The sequence below is a fragment of the Phaethon aethereus genome (genome assembly GCF_964289735.1).
Source record: "Phaethon aethereus genome assembly, chromosome: 3".
NCBI classification, from domain to species: domain Eukaryota; kingdom Metazoa; phylum Chordata; class Aves; order Phaethontiformes; family Phaethontidae; genus Phaethon; species Phaethon aethereus.
In genome coordinates, this window is record NC_138576.1 from 98,025,078 (window position 1) to 98,047,545 (window position 22,468).

The window sequence follows — 22,468 nt, forward strand, 5'->3', positions numbered from 1 at the left end:
CTAAATTACAATAAACCACAGGGCATGCAAAAATGTCAAAGACTTAGCATAGCTCAAGAGATGCATTTATTACATATTTCACCCACAGCTCTAAGCCATTTCATACCAGTTCCAAAAAACAATAGCAGAGCACCTGTCTCTCCTCTAGGAAAGATCCTCAGCTAGATTCAAGAACAGGGCTGCCCAATACCAACAGTACAGGAGGAAGGGAGTGAGCTAATATCAGACAAGTGAGTCCAAGGGAATGAGGAAAGGGGAGGTCAAAACTGGAAATGACAAGGAAGAGGAAATGTAGAACAAAGATGATGCAGGTGCACAAGCATGGAATAAAAGATAAATTTTTAGACCCAGCTCTGCTGCTGGCCCAACTGTAGACCTTCTGTGTTCCATGTCTGCACCAATGTGGCCTTAACATGTGGTTAACAATGTCTATCTCCAGTAAGAAAAGTGCAACTGCAGCATCTGATAACACCAACCTCTCCCTGTGAGGTCCCAAGGACTTCAAGGTGACTGACTTAATGCATCAGCCTGTGGTACACTGGGGACACAGAAGGAAGCACTTCCAAGAGTACAAGTGAAAAGCAAAATGGACATCAGCTGTAGCATCCCAAAACCCTCCTATCTCATCCCTTTACCTCTGTCGATCTGAGCAAGTTCCTGGTTCTCACCCTCAGAGTCGTCGCTGTCCTCATCACTTGGGGGGTAGGATATCTAGAGGGCAAGGAGAAAGAAAAGGCTTCATTGTGAACACTAAACATTGCCCTGCTGCTGCCCAAGCCACTTCCCCCACCCTCCCCCTCTCATATCCTGCAGGCATCTACCCCGACTAACCGCACACACCCAGCCTTTGCACCTCCCTGTACACACATCCTCATCACCCAACCTCAAACTCCCATCATATCCTCTTACTTGCAGAAACACAAGACACACAGCCTACCACTATTTCCACCTTACTGCACCACCAACTCTTTCCCAAGCACAACGAACATACCCTGCCCTCAGCTCCCCAGACACACAGCTTAGAACCATCATGGCCTACCACATCCACATCACGTGGACAACTGAATCTCCAAAACCCACTGCCGAAATAAAGACACATCCTGCCAACAGCACTATCATCTTGCAAGGCACCCACAAATGGAAGTGGCATGTTAACTTTAGCTGTCCTATGTCCACACTTTCCCCTTTGAAGGCACACACACATAAGCCACCAAAGAACAGACTCATCTTGCTTTCCTACAGGACAACTCTGAGGAATGTAATAGAAATAAAAGAAACAGGATTTCACAGAAATGAAAACAGTAACATTACACTGTTGCTGCCAGCACAGAATCTTACAGTACCACTGAAGACCTTTAAGTGCTCCAAGAGTAATGAGTACTCTCATTAGTAACAGTAATATTTTGTCTATCAGGCATTTTCAGGAACATTTGCTTTGGATCAGCCAATGGACTTGACCAAACCACTTGCTGTATACCCAAATACCCACTCACTCAAAACATGTTCTAACACTGAACAAACTTGGTAGTTGTCTCTTGAGAAGGGCTGAGAGATCTGAAACCAAGCTTTTGTAGATCAGATAGATCCCACTGCTGCCGAGTTTCCTATGTAGAGGAAACTCTACCTACCTTGTTCCTAAAGTGACTTTTGTTCTGCTGCATAAAGCGTACCTGGAAGTTATTAGATCAAACCTCTGAGCTATGCAGCTCAGTACGTGTCTCTGGCAATGGCCAAAATGAAATGAGTTAAAGGAAAATGCAATACTTCAAAAGAAACCTTTACAACAGACATCATTGCAAGATGAGCTTTATTATTCCTTACACCTTTTTATCCAGAATAACAATAAGCAATCCCATCATTCTTACTGAGTCTCGTAAGTTACTTGCCCACAACAGTATTTAGTGGCAATAAGTTTCAAAAGGTTACATGCTACGCTTCCATTTTAAAAGTGTCTGATGTGCTGCGCTTGACTTTTATAGAAGGCAAGGCAGCATGCTACCTTTACACTGATACGGACCCATTTTGCCTTCACCACTGCTCCTAGGGAAACGTCTTTGGAGTATTTCAGCCTCCCAGAGACCCAAAAGAGCAACTACATTTAACCAGGTGCCTATGAAAGACACATACAGTTGATGCAGAGAAATAACAGGAATAGTGGAGAAATTCTGACTTTAACAGCTGTTAAGTCTACCCACCTATTTTGTGACCATCCTCCAGGATTGTGGGGTTGTTTTCCCCCCAAAAGCCTGATGCCACCTTTTTTCTTCTCCTTTTTTAAAAGCTACCTTTTGCCCTTCTATGTTTACATTGCCCTTTAAGAAATCAGAAAATATTTTCCTTCCTTGCTAGTCTTTAAACAACTTTCCCAACTGTCAATGATGAATAGGGAAAGTGGTTCCGATTTATCCCCATTTCTGATATTCTTGAAGTAAATGCAGGGGGTTGTTTTTCCACTGCAACTACAATTTTCTTGTACATATTCACACACATGAGTCATTTAATAAAGGCAGCTGGCACTGAGGAACACTGCCAAATTAACAGACTTCTAGTTGTCCCCAGAACAGGTATAATACCTTGTTTGTGCCATGGTAGTTCATAGCGGGGACAGCTGACACTGAGGTGCCATTGTGCTAGTTGCTCTACAGACAGACAGCGGTCCTGTCTTCGTTACAAAAGCTAAGGCTCCAATTCTAACTCAAGAGGTACTGACCTTACTTTGTGTCTCATTCCCACATAAAAACCTTTAATTTAGATGTGGCAGGGTTTTCAGTGAGGTTTAACAGCTCTGTGTGGGAAACCTATCAGTCCCAGTTTTTGTACTGTGTAAATGTCAATACATAGCATGGTGCTGCTTCCAAAAAAAGAGGCAATGACACCTAGCACGTGCAAGTCAAAGAGCTACTGCACAATGTCACTGGCTTGAGGTGCTTAAGATAGGAGTTGGATTTGAGTCAATGATTGACATTTTGAAGGTCTTTGTGTCTACTGGTCTTGGGCTTCCAGAATATTCATTCCTCCCCATACAAGTACAATTTTGCTAACCTCTAGTCTCATATGGATAACTCGCCTCTGCTAAGTCGTCCCCAGTCCCACAGGCAGCCCACAACTAATCCCCTCTGAGTTGCCTTGAACGCTTCTCTAGAGGCTTTGTTCAGAGCACCTGCAAGAGAACAGAAACCTCTTTCAAGCAAGGAAATACTGAGCCTGTGGATTTGGTCCCATAGTATACCCCAAAGAAATTAAAGTGGTAGGACAATACGAAAGGCTTCATGGAAAAAAGGGGCTCCCACAGTCTTGCTAGCCATGGAAAAGTAAGCACTTGCTCTTCTATAACCAACTACGATTTTTATGAGCAACATGAAGTGCTTTTCAGAATCAAGGCAATTAGAGATATCTATTGAGCCACTCTTCCTGACACCTTTTCTTTTGGAGAAAGAACACACCAGTAGCACATTTCTCCCAACATTCAGACTTGGTTTCTCCCATTATTCCCACTTGTTTATTGTACACTTGTTCTAGACAACACCCTCAGAAATTAGAGTATTTTCATAACATACATTACAGGCTAACCATAAGAAAGCCTCAAAATCTAGCAACTGTGCATTTTATGCACGAATGAAGTAAACAGATGATACAACTCAGCAGTTATATTGCCTCTGATTTTGTGTGTTACACACATGCAAATACACTCACACTTGGTCTTCACATCTTCCAGATACACCACCATTTTCCCCCCATTTGTCATTTAGCAACGTCTTCTACTTTAGTATTGCTATATTCACTTTTTATGAGTAAATCCTTCCACAAGTTATATCCTAGTTTTGGGAACTGAAGTCTCCCAAGCTTCTACATATGAGACCCTAGCTCCCATGTTCCCACCCTAACAGAGAACCAGCATTCACAGATTAACCATTAACCTTGCAGAGTTCAAATTTTACACATTAAACTCCTTGCCATAAAACACCACACAGACAAAGATTAATGGAATATCAAAAAATGACTGTCTGTCTGTATGGGTAACAAGAATTTCCAGAAACTATAAAGATATAAGGAATCAAAGACTAATGCTCTGACTAGTTGGAGATAAATGCTCCCTCCTTGACTCTTCACAGGCTTTAACAGTAACACTTCCCTCTCTTCAAAAGCATTCCACTTAACACAGTGGTATTGTGTTCCAGCCTCCTTTACACAGTCCCTGTCTTAACTGGCCACAGATTTACTGTGCTGCCTTGTTTGCCTCACAAACTCAGAATTATGGCACTGTAATAGCAGAGAAGTTTATCTCCATGTCAAAGATCCCACTAGGTCATGCTTTATTCACAGCATAAGAATCACATAACTGTTTATATTAGAAGGGACCTCTTGATACCATCTAGTCCAAGCCCCTGCTCAAGCTGGGTCAGCTACAACAGGATGCCCAGGACTGTGCCCAGTACAGTCTGTACCTTAATGTGCAAAATTAAAGAGAAGAAAATCTCCAATTTGCATCAACATGTAAATGCTTACATGGCACAAAACAAGCCAGAAAACATAGGACAGGTGCCTATCCACCCTCCAGTCTTTCTTCACGAAATGCATCAGACCTGAAGTTCAAAGACAGCAGCCTCCTGTTCATGAGGACCTTAGTCTTACACCTGGGTCCTTCAGCTCTGGCACCAGACATGACTTCTGTCAGTGTAAGGACTCCCACCATGCCAGATGGAAACATGGACAAACTTCCCCATGCACCTGATTTTGTATTAATCTCCAGTAAGGAAATATGGGCTTGTGTAGAATAACCAGATGGTATTTGAGGAGAACTGAGTGTAATGCTTATAACTTCGGGGGAGATTTAACATGAAAGACAAACTAGCATATATAAGAAAAAGCAAGAGACAGAAAAAAATCTTTGCCTTTCTCAAATGGCTGCTAGTCAACTGAGTAATGATAACTAGCTGCAGCCAGAATTGCCCAGGTCCTAAAGGGTCCAGTCACTCTTTTAGAGTCTAAAGCCCTGAAACACACCCGACAATAAACCCCTACCCTGTTAAAGTGAAGTTCCTCTTGGGTTTGCTTACAGAAGAGAAATTAACCTATCATATGCTCAAAAGTAATTACATTAAGAATCACCTGGGAGCTTACAAAAGAGAAGGGAATCTCACTTCTAAGGCAGAACAAATCTCTCCCAACAGGCTTCACTTCATGGATGTTTTGTCCTAAAAAACCAAGGGAGTGATTTCGTGCAGCAGAAGGTGTGTACATGAGGAGCAGATAAGACAAAGATACAACTGACCACAGGCAACCCCTCATTCCCAGGTTGAATCAAGAATGCACACAGGCTGGAGGGCATCATTCCCAATTCTGCTCTGGGAGGGAGGGAGTCTACCTCCAGGAGGTGGCTTCTTCCCCGGCAGAGGCCAATGCTGCCTGTGCTGCCACATATAAGGCAGTTTGTTACACAGGCTCATTCACTTCAGCCCTAGCACTCCAGTAAAGCCCCTTCCATGTGCGCTAGAAAAAGACTTTGCTGAGTTGGTCTCACTCACTGGTTCCTGGCACAAAAGCAGAAAGGGATGATGAGCTCACCAACGACTACTGATATCTCTGCTATGGGGAACAGATTTCCATTTCCTTCAGACTGAAGAAATGAAACCAGTGCTTACTTACCTTCTCCCTGCCACACTGCCTACAAAGCAGCTGCTATAGACACGGACATCCTACAGCACAGGGCTCTGCTGCTGGCTCTTCTCCTTCTCAACTGCTTGGCTTTAGTAAAAACATTTTACTGAATTTCCCCACAGTTATTTTTCCAGGTCAGCAATTGCTGCAGTTGCCATGGGACACTGCCTGATCTTAAATGAGGGAGGTGCCATCCTCCCAATTGTAAGAAACTCTGAATTTGAGTGGCAAAACAAGGGAGATTATGAGACACTGAAAGGCAGTTCTGAGCCATGAAACAACATGAGGATGAAGGAAGGAGTCAAACAGACCTTCAAATTAACATCTAACTCTTCTCATAAGTTCTCCTTTAAATTTTATTTTAGAGGTATTCAGCATTACAGTGACAATTTATTCTAGTAAAAACAGGTTTTAATGCTTGCTCTCTCCTCAAGAAAAGCAGAGTTAGACATTAAATTCAGTTCAGTCTTCAAACATCCACAAGTGAGGTATGACTTCCCAGACTCGACCTGTGTTTTACAGCTGGGGTCCTAAAACAGCTAAACTTCCAGACAGAACAATCCTAGTTTGGAAAAGCTTTCTAAAGTCTTGTTTTCTTTTATTATTTTCCTTTTTAATTTTCGTAATAGTTCCTGCCTTCAAAATCCTTTCCCCATTTCCTTGCAAATGGCTACAATTCAAACCCAGGGTTTATAATCCTTGAACATTGTCCTGCTTGACAGAACAGCTGTCTGGCTGAGTCAGTGAAAGCAGCAATGGGCCAGTGGGACACAGCACTCAAGGCCCTTGTTTTCCGGGCCTGCCCCATGCCAAAGACAGCAAAATTCCTATTTTTGTAGAAATGCTGTATGTTTAGTCAGAACATGAATGGGCGTAGAGTCTACTTAACTGTTGGTGGTTTCACAGATTTGAGGGAGGCAAGAGAGTCATTCTAGGTAGCCGCGTCCACAATGTTTTAACAATATAGATGTCATTTTTGTTGAACGTTTACCTTACACAGACACAGGCAAACACTGTGACTGGCAAGTCTCAGGTGCAAGTGGTGGGAATCATTAACCAGAGAACATGGAAACTGAGCTTCTGTTCTGTGGAACAATGGCTGAACTTGATTTCCAGAAGCAGGGGCTTAAGCTGGGTTACCTAGATCTTGAGAAGAAAGCACTAGGCTTACACAGAACAGTGAGGACATGAGTAGTGGGTGGGTGAGAAGAGGCGCATGTGTGGTCCTCTTACTGTTTTAAATTCTCTCCCTCAATCATTCTGTAATTCCACGAACAAGTATGTGTGTTTTGAACATGCTGTTTACACAGCGAGATTATGTTTATCTACTGTCTACAGCTCCTTGAAAGAAGTTACAACTGTGGACAAACCTGACTCAGAACTACAGAGCTGACAGGGCACTGCCCTAGGCTTGGGGATCCTCATTTGCAAGTAGAGTGAATCTGAGGGCTCTATGCAGAGACAAGTGCAAGTGGGGCTGGCTTCAGCACTAGGAAGGGGCACAAAGAGACTGCTCAAAAGACAGTCCAGGCCAAACCCACAAAGCACATGGGGACCCTCCACTCTCTCATCTGCCCCACATCAGTTCTCTCGCAGCTGTCAGAGTCTGCATCAAACCTCCTTTTCTAAATCTTCCCCTGCTCTTCCCAGGGCCAAGCTGAGATGTTTTGCAGAGGAAGACTAAAGACAAAAACACATGGTGCTTTCACAAAATAAAAAAAAAAAAACAACCAACCAGCAGGTCCTGGTGCTTCACCATTGCTCCAGAGAAGTATGGTATACAAGCACCAATGAGCCTATGGTGCATGAACACATGGACTCCATAGTCACCAAGAACAGGAGACACCTGATGTTCTCTGATCACAGGGAACTGAATGCAGCTGATGCCTACAATTGAGCTCCACTGTTTTACAACAGCTAGGGATCAGGTCTTATACACGGGTACCACATGAGCCATGGCAACAACCTTTTCCATTGACTCCTATCCACCATGGGTCTGTTCTCAAAATCTCTGGGTGAATATTGTTAGAAGAGCAAAAACAAGATCATCCTTTCAAATTCCACTCAAGATAAACCTCCAAAAGGCAGTACTTGCAAAGAGACTAGAACAGACTCAGTTCTACCCACCAGAGACCCATGATACAGACACCCACATATAGGCACACACTCCTCCCACCAGCCGTCAAGCTTGTATGGCAACACAAGATATGAAAAAAATGCTAGCAACTAAAATAAGAGATTTTTAAAAGCCTCCTAAGCAGAAGATGCCCAGACTCTGGTCCTTAGCACCCAAAACACTCAAAATCTTAGAGAACTCCATTCAGTTAATTTATCCTCAAAGCCACTATGTGACCCAGAATATCTTTAACAGGTCACAATGTTGGAATTCTGAGTGAAGTAAGGAGAGGGTTCAGCAAAACTGAATGGACTTCCAGAGGGCAGACTTCGGCCTGTTCAGGTCACTGGTTGAAAGAGTCCCTTGGGAGACAGTCCTGAAGGGCAAAAGGGTCCAGGAAGGCTGGACAGTCTCAAGAAAGAAATCTTAAAGGCGGTCCCCATGTGCCATAAGAAGAGCTGGCGGGGAAGATGACCAGCCTGGCTAAACAAGGAGATTTTGCTGGGACTCGGGGAAAAGAGGAGAGTTTATCACCTCTGGAAGAAGGGGAAGGCAACTCAAGAAGAGTACAAGGATCTTGTTAGGTCAAGCAGAGACAAAATTAGAAAGGCAAGAGCCCAGCTAGAGCTCAATCTGGCCACAGTCGTAAAGGATAACAAAAAATGCTTCTACAGATGCATTAGCAACAAAGAGAGGCAAGGAGAATCTCCATCCCTTATTGGATATGACGGGGAACATTGTCACCAAGGATGAGGACAAGGCTGAGGTACTTAACGGCTTCTTTGCCTCAGTCTTTAATAGCCAGACCAGGTATCCGCAGGGTATTCGGCCCCCTGAGCTGGAAGACAGGGATGGAGAGCACAATAAACTCCTCATAATCCAGCAGGAAACAGTTAAGGACCTGTTAAGCCACCTGGACACCCACAAGTCTATGGGGTCTGATAGGATCCAGCCAAGAGTACTGAGAGAGCTGGAGGAGGAGCTTGCCAAGCCACTCTCCATCATTTATCAGCAGTCCTGGTTCACAGGGGAGATCCCAGATGACTAGAGGCTTGCCAATGTGACATCCATCTACAAGAAAGGCCAGAAGGAGGATCCCCGGAACTACAGGCCTGTCAGTCTGACTGCGGTACCGGGGAAGATCATGGAGCGGTTCATCTTGAGAGTGCTCATGGGGCATGTGCAGGACAACCAAAGGATCAGGCCCAGCCAGCATGGGTTCATGAAAGGCAGGTCCTGCTTGACCAACCTGATTTTCTTCTATGACCAGGTGACCTGCCTAGTGGAGGAGGGAAAGGCTGTGCATGTTGTCTACCTGGACTTTAGTAAAGCCTTTGACAGCATCTCCCACAGCATTCTCCTGGAGAAACTGGCAGCTTGTGGCTTAGACAGGTTTACTCTTCGCTGGGCAAAGAACTGGCTGGACAGCCGAGCCCAGAGGGTTGCGGTGAATGGCGTTAAATCCAGCTGGTGGCCGGTCGCAAGCGGTGTTCCCCAGGGCTCGGTTCTGGGGCCAGTCTTGTTCAATATCTTTATCAATTATCTGGATGAGGGGATCGAGTGCTCCCTCAGTAAGTTTGCAGATGACACGAAGATGGGTGGGAGTGTTGATCTGCTGGAGGGTAGGAGGGCTCTGCAGAGGGATCTGGACAGGCTGGATCAATGGGCAGAGGCCAACTGTATGAGGTTTAATGAGGCCAAGTGCCAGGTCCTGCACTTCGGCCACAACCCCAGGCAATGCTACAGGCTTGGGGAAGAGTGGCTGGAGAGCTGCCCGGCAGAAAAGGGCCTGGGGGTGCTGGCTGACAGCCGGCTGAACATGAGCCGGCAGTGTGCGCAAGTGGCCAAGAAGGCCAACAGCATCCTGGCCTGTATCAGGAATAGTGTGGCCAGCAGGAGCAGGGAAGTGACTGTACCCCCGTACTCGGCACTGGTGAGGCCGCACCTCGAATACTGTGTTCAGTTTTGGGCCCCTCACTACAAGAAGGTCATTGAAGTGCTGGAGTGTGTCCAAAGAAGGGCAATGAAGCTGGTGAGGGGTCCTGGAGCACAAGCCTTATGAGGAGCGGCTGAGGAAACTGGGCTTGTTTAGTCTGGAGAAGAGGAGGCTGAGGGCGTTGGTCTCTTCTCCCAAGTAACTAGTGATAGGACAAGAAGAAATGGCCTCAAGTTGCGCCAGGGGAGGTTTAGATTGGATATTAGGAAAAATTTCTTTACTGAGAGAGTGGTCAAGCATTGGAACAGGCTGCCCAGGGAGATGGTGGAGCCACCATCTCTGGAGGTATTAAAAAAACGTGTGGACGTGGCACTTGGGGACATGGTTTAGGGGGCATGGTGGTGTTAGGTTAACGGTTGGACTTGATGATCTTGAAGGTCCTTTGCAACCTTAATGATTCTGTGGTATTACAGATGGAACAAAGTCACTACAGCCCTCACTCAGCAGGTGGATGGGGTCTGGTAACAATGGAGTAGAGTACCACTAGGAGTAAAGTCTTTAATCCTGCAATTTTCTCCTTGCCTTCCCAGACCACTAAGTGTTACAAAATAAGACTGGTTCTGCAGTACAGGAGCCAGGGGAATGCTGCAGCTCCATGCTGTGATATGTATCATCCTTTCTGGCAGCAAGAATTTTTTTACCAAATTCTCAAACTATCCCCATGTTGTTAGTTTAAGAGGCTGAGTTAAGGTTTAAAATTCTTACTATGGCAGAAACCATACACTCCAACTCCACTTCTACCTGCAAGCGAAGCTTCCAGATACACCAGTTCCCAGTAATATTCCAGCAATTTCTCTACTTTCCTCTGAACACTCCGTTTCTGCTCAGTGCAAACACCCAGGGCAGCCTGGTCTCAGCTGGCAGTCACCTGCATGTGATGGAGCCACACAGTACAGTTCTTGCCAGCTTTGCTAATGCAATAGAGTTATGCTAATTCATATCCAAGTTTCAAGGATTCTCTTGGAAGACTAGCATTCAACTGTTAACTTTCTCATCCTATGCAGGGAGATAGCTTTTTACATAGATAGTTCAGAAGGGAATTAGCAAAGAAAACAGTGGTAAAGTGTCTGGAAACACCCATCAGAAAGAAGCAGCAACCTACAAAACGGTTGTGCTGCAAAGAGATCCCTTTGTAAAGGAGGTCAACTCTTCTGACAGCTCACAGCATAGAGCCCTGGCATTCCCCTGGCTTGCACCCTGCAGGAGCAGTGTTATTCAGCATTGTTGACACCACAAAGCACAGCAGTCCAGAAAGACAAGAAGGAGCCTGAAGGATTAGAGACCTTCATTACAGGGCCTCATCCAGCCTGCGTTAAGATACAGTGACTTAGCTCCCTCTGTAATTTACTGCCCATTTGCTGCTGAACCTCAACTCCAAACACAGTCAGATTAAAAGCAGCACTATTTATCACAGGCTGACAACCCTCTCAGACATAAGGGGAATAGAGTACAAGGGACACCTAGAACTGGAGAGGCACCTATAGCATAGCTAATCTTAGCTGTCACGCACGTACTGAGAGAGGAGAGGGTGGGAGATGGCTGCTCACACCACTGCCAACCATTCCTGCTTAGGCCGCAGGGATTTAAATACACTCCTCCCAACTCACAGCCCACCCCCACTAGCCTAGCTCAGTTATTACAAAGCTGTGATGAGAAGCGGTCCCTTTGCACAGGCCAGATTCTCTGACAGTTTACAGCAACTCCCCAGCATTGTATGGGTCCCCTCTGCCAGGGGAGTACAGCCGACAGCAGCTGGCATAAACAACACATCTGGTAACAGTTTTTCCATTCCCTCCTCAAAAGACCCAGAGAGGGCAACTGCCATTGCCCTGAGATACTCCATTAGCTAAAGAGAAGCTGCCTGTGTTGGGAGACCTCACTCGCCACTCACCTCTGCTCATAAAGAACTACATTAGGCAGATTTGCAAACATAAGGAACAATGCCTTACAGTCAGGCTGGAAAATGCATTTGGAGCACATGAGACATTTCAGGCTTGTCCTCCTCTAAAAATCCCACATTAACCCTTCTGAGTGCAAGCAGATGCAAGCTGTTTCATCTCTATGGATTTACACCAAACTTCTTGTGTTTTATCATTGAGCAAGCCAGTAATCTAGGACAATCCTTCAAGATCAGATCTTTGATCTATCCAGTCAGGCATCTTTAGTAGTAAGTTAGGACCATGTAAAAACTTGCAATGGCTCTCAGTGCAACAGATCCTTTTCTGGTAGGCATTGTGTGATTCCAAGTGGTTCCTAGTTGGGAGAAACTGGCCAAAGGGGTGGTCTCTTCACCCCACATATGGAGGGAAGCTAAAGATGAGTGGCACAAAGAATTTGAATGTTTACTCTCTCCTCCAATACGAACCAAAAAGAACAAAATTTAATTAGTGAGAGACAGGTTCTAAAGAAACAACAGGTGATCCTTCAGCAACATGTAGCTAAGGTGTGAAACCTTTTGCCACATGATGTTCTGGATACAAAGACCCTACATAGATTTGATGAGGGGAAGTGGTCAGGTTTGGGTAAAAGAAGTCCACTGGGCTACTAATGCATGGACAGCAGTTCTGTCTCAAGAAGTTCCCTAGACCAAAGTATGTGCTGTTCTTACAGTCTCCCCCAGGTGCCCACCTCCAGCACCTGCAGGAGATACGATACCAGGGGAAACAAACTGTAGGTCTAACATGGGATGGGTGCTCTTAAGCCCCATTCATGGACACAGGCCACACAGCAGATGCATTTACTTGCAATGTCGCAACAAAGGGAATGCACAGAACAAAGTCCAACAGTGTTCTTGCAGATCCAACTCACCTCACTCACCACAGATAGCTACCGCCACAGTGTCAAAGCACCACATACTAAATTGGCACCCCCACATACCATTTTAGGTGAAAGACAGAGGAAAAGTTGCATTGCACTGCAGCCCTCTGCAACATACCACCAAGGGGTTTCCCAAAGATGACTTGTTCTGTCCAAGCCAGAATAAAGGGCTTTCTATGAACAAAAACATATACATGGAAGCTGCTGAAATTTTAAGCCTCTAAATTATCGCTTTGTATGCTGCACACCATAATACCACTGTTCTCTCCTGTTAATCAGCCTTTGGCCAAAGAACTTTTATTTCTTTGGAATAGCCAATGCCTAGGAATAAAGAAAAAAAAAAAAGAAACCCACACACAAAAACAGTCTGGCTGCAGACAACTGTCTGGAACAACCACTTGGCTTTGTATGTAATAACTGAGTGACAGGATATGGAAGGATTATTTTATATTTTCCCAGCTTACATCCAGACACACTCTCAGCAAACTGGAGGATCTAGCTGCCTGTCTGGCACCTTTCCTCAAGATGGGAAATTCCCCATTCAACCAAAGGGAATTTTCTTTTCATCTTATGCACATATAGAGCTTGGCAGGTTGTGGCCCCTGATGCCAAGAAGTAAGGACATAAGTTAAATAAAATAGCCTGCACCATGGAAACAATGTGACCCCATTAGGAAGGGGTAAAATGAGACAGATTTCTGAACAGAGTGTGAGGGGATAGGATCTTTATGCCATCAGCAACTTGAATTCTGTGATCTCCTGGAAATCAGTGGCTCAAAGCCAGGTTTATAGCCCAGTCAAATCAATTAATCAGCTACCCAAGGCCAATCAATGGTTTGTTCCCCAGAAGTGTCAGAAACCAAGGTCCATCTACTCTCATTGTGGACATTAATGAATATTGAGGTATTTGGGAGTACTTTAACCAGGCATCTCCTGTCCTTTCATAAATCTAAACTGAGTAAGGACCATCTACCTTGCAGTCAGGCAACAAACCTCTCCCTGAAATGGGAGACATGACTAATAAAAACCTCCTCAGGCCACCCAGGCTCAGGCACTGGTTTCCTCTTTCTCAGAAGGTGTTTCCAGCCCTGAACTCTTAGGTCTTCTCATATGGGCTGATGCTGGAACAAGGGTTGGGATGTGATCCCAAGCAAAGCTGTAAAGGGCTTTTCTCAGCTGTGTTTGCTGGGTACCATAATCAGCCAACCTAGTCATGCCAGTCCCACATGCTGGCAGCTCATTTGAGGAAGGCAATCTATAGCCTTACAGTCTACCAAGCCTGAGGGACACCTCCCCAAGTTTTACCACATCTTCTCTTTGACAACGCTCATTTAGAAGGTGCATGCCAGTGGGGCACAGGCATTGATCTGCATTCCCAGCACCACAGCTCAAGCCTTGACAAGCTGAAGGGGCTTTACAGCAGGACTTTTACTTCTACAGTGAGCCTGGATAGTGGGCTGGCTGGCTAAGACTGCTGGGGCAGGAGATGGCTGGAAACAAAGACGGGTCCACACCAGCTGCTTGCAAAGCTGATAGTCACTCTCAGAACCTTCTTTGGGCTTTTAACCCCTGCCTCCCCCAGATGACATTCTGCCATGCTAACCCAGAACAACTAGGAAGACCCAGGATTTGGATTACTGCACATGCAGCTATGTGGCAGCTTTGGTGCAGATCTTCCAAGCAAGATACTTTCTTACATCCAGGTCCACCATGAAGTTTCCATAAGTGTCCCCAGTATTTCACCCTCCACGAAGCTATCAATGCTGAATTAGAGAGGCAACAACACGAGCTCTTCACATGATGTACCCACACAAGGGTACTCTGTTGTAGCTATGGCTGTCTCAGAGAACAGCAGAAGTTCACCAGGCTGAGTGCTTGGTGTGCTGCAGTAATTACAGAGGAGGAAGAGAGACTACTCACCATGTAAGATCCATTCCCTCTGCCTCAGCCAGCTCCCGAGATGCCCCAGCCTCAAAATGCCTGTCCTACAACAACTGCACAATTCAGTCTGATGTATAGACTGAGGTACGCATGGAGGTCACATCAATGTCCAAACAGACTAGCCCACAGCAGGGAGGAAGTTATACTGGGTCTGAAAAGCAAGAAGAACATAGCAAGAGAGGGGAGAAATGCCCAGAGGCACCGTCAGCTCTCCACCCCCAAGGGGTGACCAAGCTGGTCCAGAAGAAACCATACTACTTTGAACTGTGCTTCACCTGTGTGTTGTGTCCTCACAGCCTGGGCAGGCCTGTGCCGAGATTGGCACGGAGACAGCTCTGCATAGGTCACATTGGGCCATATGTCCTTTACATCGACTTTTAGGTCTGGGTCACAGCAGAGTTCATACTGCATAGGGAATGCTTTCTGTGCAGATAAAGGTCACAACTAATTGGCTTTTCTCTAAATCCTTCCCTGGGTGTTCATGCTGAGCAGTTGTGGGTGGTGCTGGTGCCTATTCAAAAACAGCTGAGCTGGCTGACTCTGCTGGTCAACGGTGGCAAGACGACAAACAGGCTCTGCCCACGGCCACGTGCAACAGTTACTGCAGTAGAAAACAGCCCTGAGTGCACACATACCTGTGATGCTGGTTGCTAGGAAGAGTTGGGTCACCTGGCAACCCGAATCCCACTGAAGAGAACAGGGGCTACAGATAAATGCATGGGGGTAAGGAGGGGTTGGTGCTGCCTACACTGTGGGTGGTAGTGTCTTTCCCACTGAAAAGATTACAGCCCTTGGTTCCCATTCTGAGACATCCCAACAACATTTCTGTGACCCCAGGTATGCTCCAAGAACAGACAGAAAAACTGGCCAGACTGGCACATTACAAGCCAGTGTAGTGTGTAGTACTACAGCACCAGTCTGCAGTACAGGGTGGTGCCCTGCCCACCCCCCACTCCAGAGATGTCCTAAATGGATGCAAGCCTTGCATTTTACTTTTTAAAAGGTGAACCCACTGTTTTGCAAGAGCCATAATTAAAATAATTGATGACCTGGGTCTGCTTTCTATTTTCACTTCAAATATAAGCTATTTTCCTGCTCAGGAAAACTTTTAGCATCCCAAACAGTGCAACATAAATTTAGAAGTTGGAAGACAGTACATGACAGCTGGAAATGAATTAGAACTGCACTGTCCAGCAAAGCAAAAGGGATTAATCTGTTTTCACAGAAATGCAAAAGTTAAATACATAGTATTACATTTTCAGAATTCAGTTTTTCATTCAAATAAAAAACAAGAATTGGGAAATACAGTGAAAAGTAATACGGTTTCTTCATGACACTGAGGGGTGGATTTTTTTTTTTAAATCTAGCCCATATTTTCATATAAGTCATAAAGCCAGCTGAAAGGGTGTCTCACTGAACTATCCCAATGTCAATGAACTTCCCATTACGCTGTATATGCAATATCTGCAATTTGTCTGAAGTCCCACTCTCTGGAATTAAGTCATTACAGGAGATTATCGGTGCTGGATGTCTGTACAGGAAAGATGACAACCCTGGAAGATTCAGACCTTAGAAGCCAAGTAGAAAGAATTGCAAACCTATTATTTTACAATGCCTCAGGCAGAAGCCTCAAAGACTTAAGGTTTCTGCGTGGCTGGGATAGCCAAGGCAAAGAATAGAACAGGCAAAGTATCTATCACAGCATTTCTAACCCACTAACATAATTTTAGTCTAAATTATCACAAGCCTAACGTTAGGCATATTCATAGATACTCCAATAGCCAAAATTATACTTACACACATTCATGCAAGTGCCTGTCCCCCTCCTGAGTGAGATTAAGACAAACCAGAAGCATCTAATGTTACCAGGTGTTAATAGGAGGAAAAGCAAAGATTCGATGTAAAACCGAGTCCTCCAGCCCTAAAGGAATGAACCTATTTGGTGGGATATGCTGGAAAAAAATCCATGAAGGAGAGAAAACCTTCATACAGCACAAGACAGACGAAGCTAAATTTTCACTGTGCTAAGCTGTCTTCAGCCGGCCTGAAGACCAGTGGCTGGCTGAGCACATGACAAGCAGACAACCCAAAGAAAGAAGGAAATTAATCTGTCCTCATTCACACAAAGTATGAGCCTTTACACAGATCTTGGAAAGCGCACCCTCTGTGTATCAATAATAACAATGCTATTTAGCTCTTTTTTGGTCTGAGGAGAAAAAGTTTAAATAACACGTTCCTGGCCCTCCAGAATAACCAGCTACTGCCAGGACAGTGACTCAGAAGTCACTGCCTGCAAGCCTGATGTTCACTTTGCACAGCCAACTGAACCCCCTTCATATAGGGAGGACTGGGATGATTCCCGGTCACTCGTCAGGGCTGGCCAGTCAGACCAGAGTCTCATAGCTGATTCCAGATGCAGATGCCAGCAGAAAATAACTGACATGACTTGCTGGTCCCCAGTGCTATGTATGCACACGTACAAGCTGCAAGGGTACATGAAGAGAGCTGATAACGGTGGCTTTGTTAGTGCCTAGTCCACAGTTCCCTTGTAAGCAAACATAAGGCTAAAATTACATAGCAGAGAGAAATGCAGTTCTCTATCACCAGAACAGACTCACATAGGACTTAATTTTATTGATCGAATGACAAATGTCTTAAGTACCTCTGCCCAGGACAAAAAGGAATATGCCAAGTACGTAAATAATTTAACAACTTTTGTGGATTGGAACATCAATTGCATTGCCTCCAAAGTTGGTTGTGTCAACAGCAAGGTTGGAATGGAATTGCCACCCTTAAAGTGCTCAGTTTTCTTCAGCTACATGTTCCAGCCAGTTAATTTTTTAACACACCACAGTCCAACTGTTTCATTTTGATATCACCTAGGGCCACTAATTAAGGGCTTAGTTTGACTGGCAATGCACGGACTTGTTCCAACCAGATGCTCCCTGCCCCAAGGAGCTTGCTTACAAGCAAAGCTTAGAAAATAGACACCTACACTTTAGCCACTACGCAAATATACAAGGGCACAAGAGTTGAAGAGGGATTTGGAAGAAACGCATTTGTGTGAGAAATCCCTTCCCCAGGTAGCAGGGATGAACAAGACATTTCCTTTGTAGAGATCTCACTGAGTTGGTGGGAGAGTACTTCTAAGGGCTCAATACCAGTACTCCATCACATAAAACCACATGCAACCCCAGGATATGAATTTTAAAAGCAATTTGACTTATAATTCAGGAAGGGCTTCTCAGGGCTACCAGTCCAAAACTATGAAAGAAAATAATAAAAAACCCTGTACTAGACTGTAATACTGGACAACCAACAAAAAATTCAGGCCTTGAATTACAGGCCTCTCACTTTCCTTATTTGAAGCATTTCACTACAGTATGGGACAACCCCCTGTTTTCACTCTTCTCTCCTGTTTCAGAAAATCTGCTCTAGAGCAGACGCAATTGCTAGCTGTTACCAAAGATGAGCCCTAACCTGTAAAGTCAGATCTGCTTTTGGCTCTTGATTTCTAACAGCCAGCCAAAAACTGGAAGTTTCTGAATCTGGCCTAATCTCTAGCAAATAACACCAGACCACTGAAGCAAGAGGTAGAACAATAGGCTGAGGCACAAGGCTCCAATTCACAATCCTTCCTTGGATTTAGTTGCAGTGGCTGAAGGACTCTAAGCCAATGGTCTGGACTATGAACCACAACAGCTCAGGGGTGGACACACTGCCACTGACCGCCCCTGCTACAGAGGCACAAGCATCCACCCGGGAGAGAGCAAGGTCAGCAGGACCTATCTTCCAAGGCTAAGGGTTCACATTTGAACCTTTACTACCATGCTTCACAGCCCAGCCACCCTTTCCAGAAACTGCTGGCAGTGCACGCTAACCCAACAGCAGGTGAAATGTCAGTCAGTCAATTCTTCCCTTCCCATTATGGTGACTTCTGGTGAAAGGGCAATAAAGGGGCAGTAACTTCATCAGCAACACCAGCAACAACCAGCAGTCCTTTTGAGTCAAAGCCCTCTGTGCAGCCTTAGTTGTCAACTGCCTAAAGACCAACTTTCGCAGGGAAAAAAAGAACAGTCCATTACATCAACACCCAAAGCTTGCATATTTCATGGTTTCACTTACAGCAGACAATGGCAGCCTCTCAGCTTCTCCAAGTGGGGCAAGACTAGGAAGACCTATCACAACCACATTAAACCAATTTGGGACACATGGTACCAAAATGAGATCTTAACAGTGGGCAGAAACGTCATCCTGAAAAGATTCCCAAAGCTGGATGCCAATCCAAGGTTGGTCAAACCTCCCAAGCTCACAAAAATGAGGTGACAATTTACCCAAGGACAGTCTCCTGGGACTTTGCCTGATGGCAGTACTGTTGCAAGCTAGAAACACAACAGCAGCTTGCTTTCCCTTTAATTTGGGAACTTCCAACAAAGGTCATAAAGTGCAAAATCAAGTGGGTAATGAAGTTGAAGAGGAGCTAAGCACACTGTTTTTAAGGCTCAGAAAGCTCTTGGTTTGGGTGGTGGATGCAGATCAGTTCTCACTCTGTCCAAATTAGTTGCTCATTCTCTATCTGCACTACTACAGACCTGATTTTATGCTCACACCTAACTAAATTTTCACAATGTTTCAATGACAGCAGACTGGACCTTTTAAATAATGCACGTACCACACATGCCAGAATACGTACAGACCTGCACAGGCACAGACCGTGAGGAATTTGAGAAGGCAGAATTTTGGTCTATGCTTGGCAGCCCCACATCATCTGAGGGCAGTAGAGGGAGATGGTACAGGATACTTGGCCTCATCACAGGGTCCATGCATGGTGCAGCCACAGGAAGCTCCCACACCGCTCATGACACCTATCCTGTGTCCACACCTGCAAGGAGATCTGGCCCAACACCTAAGACAGAGCACTGCATGCTATGTTAAGCGATTATTATGCTGGTACAAGGCTCAGCCAAGACCAGGCAGCTGCACATGGTCCCCAAAGGCCTACAAACCATATACAAACCCAGAGTTTGAAAGTCTGGCTTTCTGCCCATGCACACGTATACCAGTCATTGCACTTCCCATGGCAGGCTGCAATGCTACCTCTGATGGTCTATGCATTAGCCTTGCAATAAACAGGGCAAGCTTAAGTCTCTCTTCTCTATAGAGCCTGCAAAAATGCAGACCACCTGTTTGCAGCACAAAACCTTGCCATTAATATGAACAAAATGGCTGCAGATACCCACTCCTGCAGGTTTGTTTTCCTGCATGCCTCTAAGCATCCTGAAGGCTGTATCTCAGGGCTGAACCCCTGAGAGCTGCTTCCTAAGATTCTCATGGTTTCACAACCTGAGGCTCCAAGAGACAAACAATAAAGCTATAGGAGGCAATCACAGCCACAAGGCCCAGAAGCACAGTGTTCAAAAGAAATCCCCCACTGCCTCTGCAGAGGTATTCTGCACTGAATCCATCCACCACAACCTAAAGCATTGCCCTTATTTTATTTCAATAAATAAAACCTAAACCTGCCTCCCCCGAGAGCCACAGAATATGCAATCCCCGCAGGAAGAAGTACACAGACACAGCAAACTTTGAGGAAACATCAGCACTGTTTCTAACAAAGTTGCCATGAGCATGTCCAGTGACTGCGCAGAAGTGCAGCGACACAGCAATCCGCCTCTGTGTAACACATACAAAAGACTCCACGAGAGTCTGGTATACGGATCCCCAGCCCCCAACTCGGGCAATGAGGGCTGCTGCTTTTCCCAGATCCTTTTTGATTTGGGGCCAGGCGCTACACTTCCCGCAATACTGACGCCAATCCAGAGTAACTCTGCTGATTTCAGGGGGTATCCCTTGGCTCACAACACTTTTGTGAAATCATGATCTGGTAATTTTTTGTAAGGAACTCATCAAGACTCCATTTCTATCCCCTTGCATATGGCAGGAAGGGCTTAGATATTCCTTATTCTGAATCTGTGAGCCTCATTTTTGTTTTGAGCACTAAGAAAGGATGTAAGCAGAGTTCAGAAAGCCATGGGTCAATGGCCATAAGCCCAGCTGCAAACTTCAGCTCAGATCCCAGCCTTCAGGACCAGAAGGGAGGGAAATGCAAATAACGAGCTGGAAGGCATTTTAGGCAAATCATGTTTGTACAGTAGCTAGCACAGGGGGGTTCTAGTCTGGCGGGGGCTGGGAGACTACAGATTGCACACTTACAAAGGTAACTAGACAGGCAAATGCCTACGTAGCTACATGTGAACCCCATTAAAAGTAAATACTAAAGAACAGACAGATACATCTGCCGTTATCCACTTTTCTGTATTGGCTATCGAATTGGGCAGGATAACTGAGAGCAAAAGAACACGACTTTAGTAACAGGAATTCAGCCTAGGCCAGTGCCTACTGAGCACACTGGCCGAAACTGGCCCAGCATAATAAATACTGCAAGTTATTAGCTTCTCAAGGCCCCATTATTAGTTACCTGAAGGATGCAAAAAACAACCGAGACATAGCCGGCTGTTCTTACCTTCAGCTGGAAAGGTTGGATTTCATTCAAACTCTGGTTCCTGAGCTTTTTGGTGAGGATCTTCAGCATGGTACAAATCCGAAGAGTCAAGAAAGGGTTAAACATACACACACGCACGCATCTACATCTGCCGAGCCGCCGCTGCTACGCTTGGAGGAGCTCCGCAGAGCTTGCATCCAGCACCCCCAGGTACGCGGCGGCGGGGGCGAGGCTCCGGACAGCCCGCTTCCAGCTGTGCCCCTCTCTCCTCTGCCACCGCACTCTGCCCTACAGTACTCCGCGGGGGGGAGGGAGAGGGAATCCCTTCCCAAAGTCTAAAGAAAAAAAAAAATAAATACCAAACTTCCTTTGCTTTCCACCCCCTCCCCGGTTACGCTTCAGAGAGGAGGGAGGTACCAGCTGGCAGCGTGCTGCAAGGGACAAGAGACATTCGCCGCAGAGTGTTTATTGAGGGACAGCGGGGCTCCCTAGCCGAGGCCCCGGGCGCCGCTCCCGCTCCCGTCAGCCCCGACGCCGGGAGTCCCAGGCGGGCATCGCGCCCCGCTGCCCTCGGGCGCCACCGCCCCGAGCTGCCGCGCCGCCGCCCCGCGGCCCGGCCCGCGACGGGAAACTTGTAACAAACGGCGCGGTAGCCGCGGCGCCCATTGGCCGGCCGGGGCGGGCCGGGGCGGGACGGGGCGGGGCCTCCGCTTAAAGGGGCCCCGCCGGGTGAGCGACGGTGCGTGCTCTCCGGCCTGGAGAGTGCCCGAGGGCTTGGAGCAGGCCCGCCGCGGTGCCACCGGCCGCCCCTCCCGGGTGGCGCTCCCTGGGTCCCCGAGCCGAGTGGGCTCTGTTCAGGACGTAGCAGACTGAAAACTGCCTGTGCTGTACCGCATCCTGGCCGCTCGCACCGGGAGGGTACGCCATCGCCTATCAGCCGCGACTCGGAGCACCGACCCGCAGGCAGGCGGGGTGTATCCCATCGCGGGGGGCTTGCAATGGGTCTGCAGGAGCAGCGGAACTCGCCACCGCCTTTTATCACAGTGAATGAGGGGCCAGGGTGGCACCGCTCCTGCTGTGCCAGCTGCCTTCCTGCAGGAACAAGGTGCTCCGTTTCCATGGCCAACCTCCCCGGCAAAACAGCCAGGAACAGTGGTGGGGGACTGACAGAGAGGTTCCCCGCCGCTCTGAACCCCCGGGAAGTCACTGGCACACTTGCCAGCAGGAATAACAAAGGGCTTTCAGCCGCGGCCAACTCCGTGCCAGTGATAAAACTCCCTGTGTCTGGGTGAAAGGTCCCTTTTGCCCATTACCAGTCCCTGGGGGCCCATAGTGCCTTTTTGTCCCAACCTTCCTCCTGGGACAGGTTCGGAAGCATTGAGGAGGTCTCCACTCATGTACAGATTCCAGAGGAGCACAGGCTTTTTAACATACCGGCT

The 22,468-nt window shown here is 46.5% G+C and overlaps 1 protein-coding gene across 2 annotated transcripts in view; it reads right to left on the minus strand.

The window, feature by feature from the left end:
* LOC309403507 (uncharacterized protein) overlaps positions 1-22,086 on the minus strand; it is a gene marked incomplete at its 3' end in the record, with an annotated part of 59,995 nt that extends 37,909 nt beyond the window's left edge. For both annotated transcript variants that reach the window (XM_081997660.1, XM_081997659.1), the window contains exons 1-2: positions 21,051-22,086; positions 636-711 (exon numbers count right to left, since the gene is read on the minus strand). In XM_081997660.1, the coding sequence (XP_081853786.1) occupies positions 636-711; positions 21,051-21,155 (181 nt within the window). In that variant the 5' untranslated portion in view covers positions 21,156-22,086. The remainder of the gene's footprint in view (positions 1-635; positions 712-21,050) is intronic.
* Between the last annotated feature and the right edge of the window lie 382 nt (positions 22,087-22,468).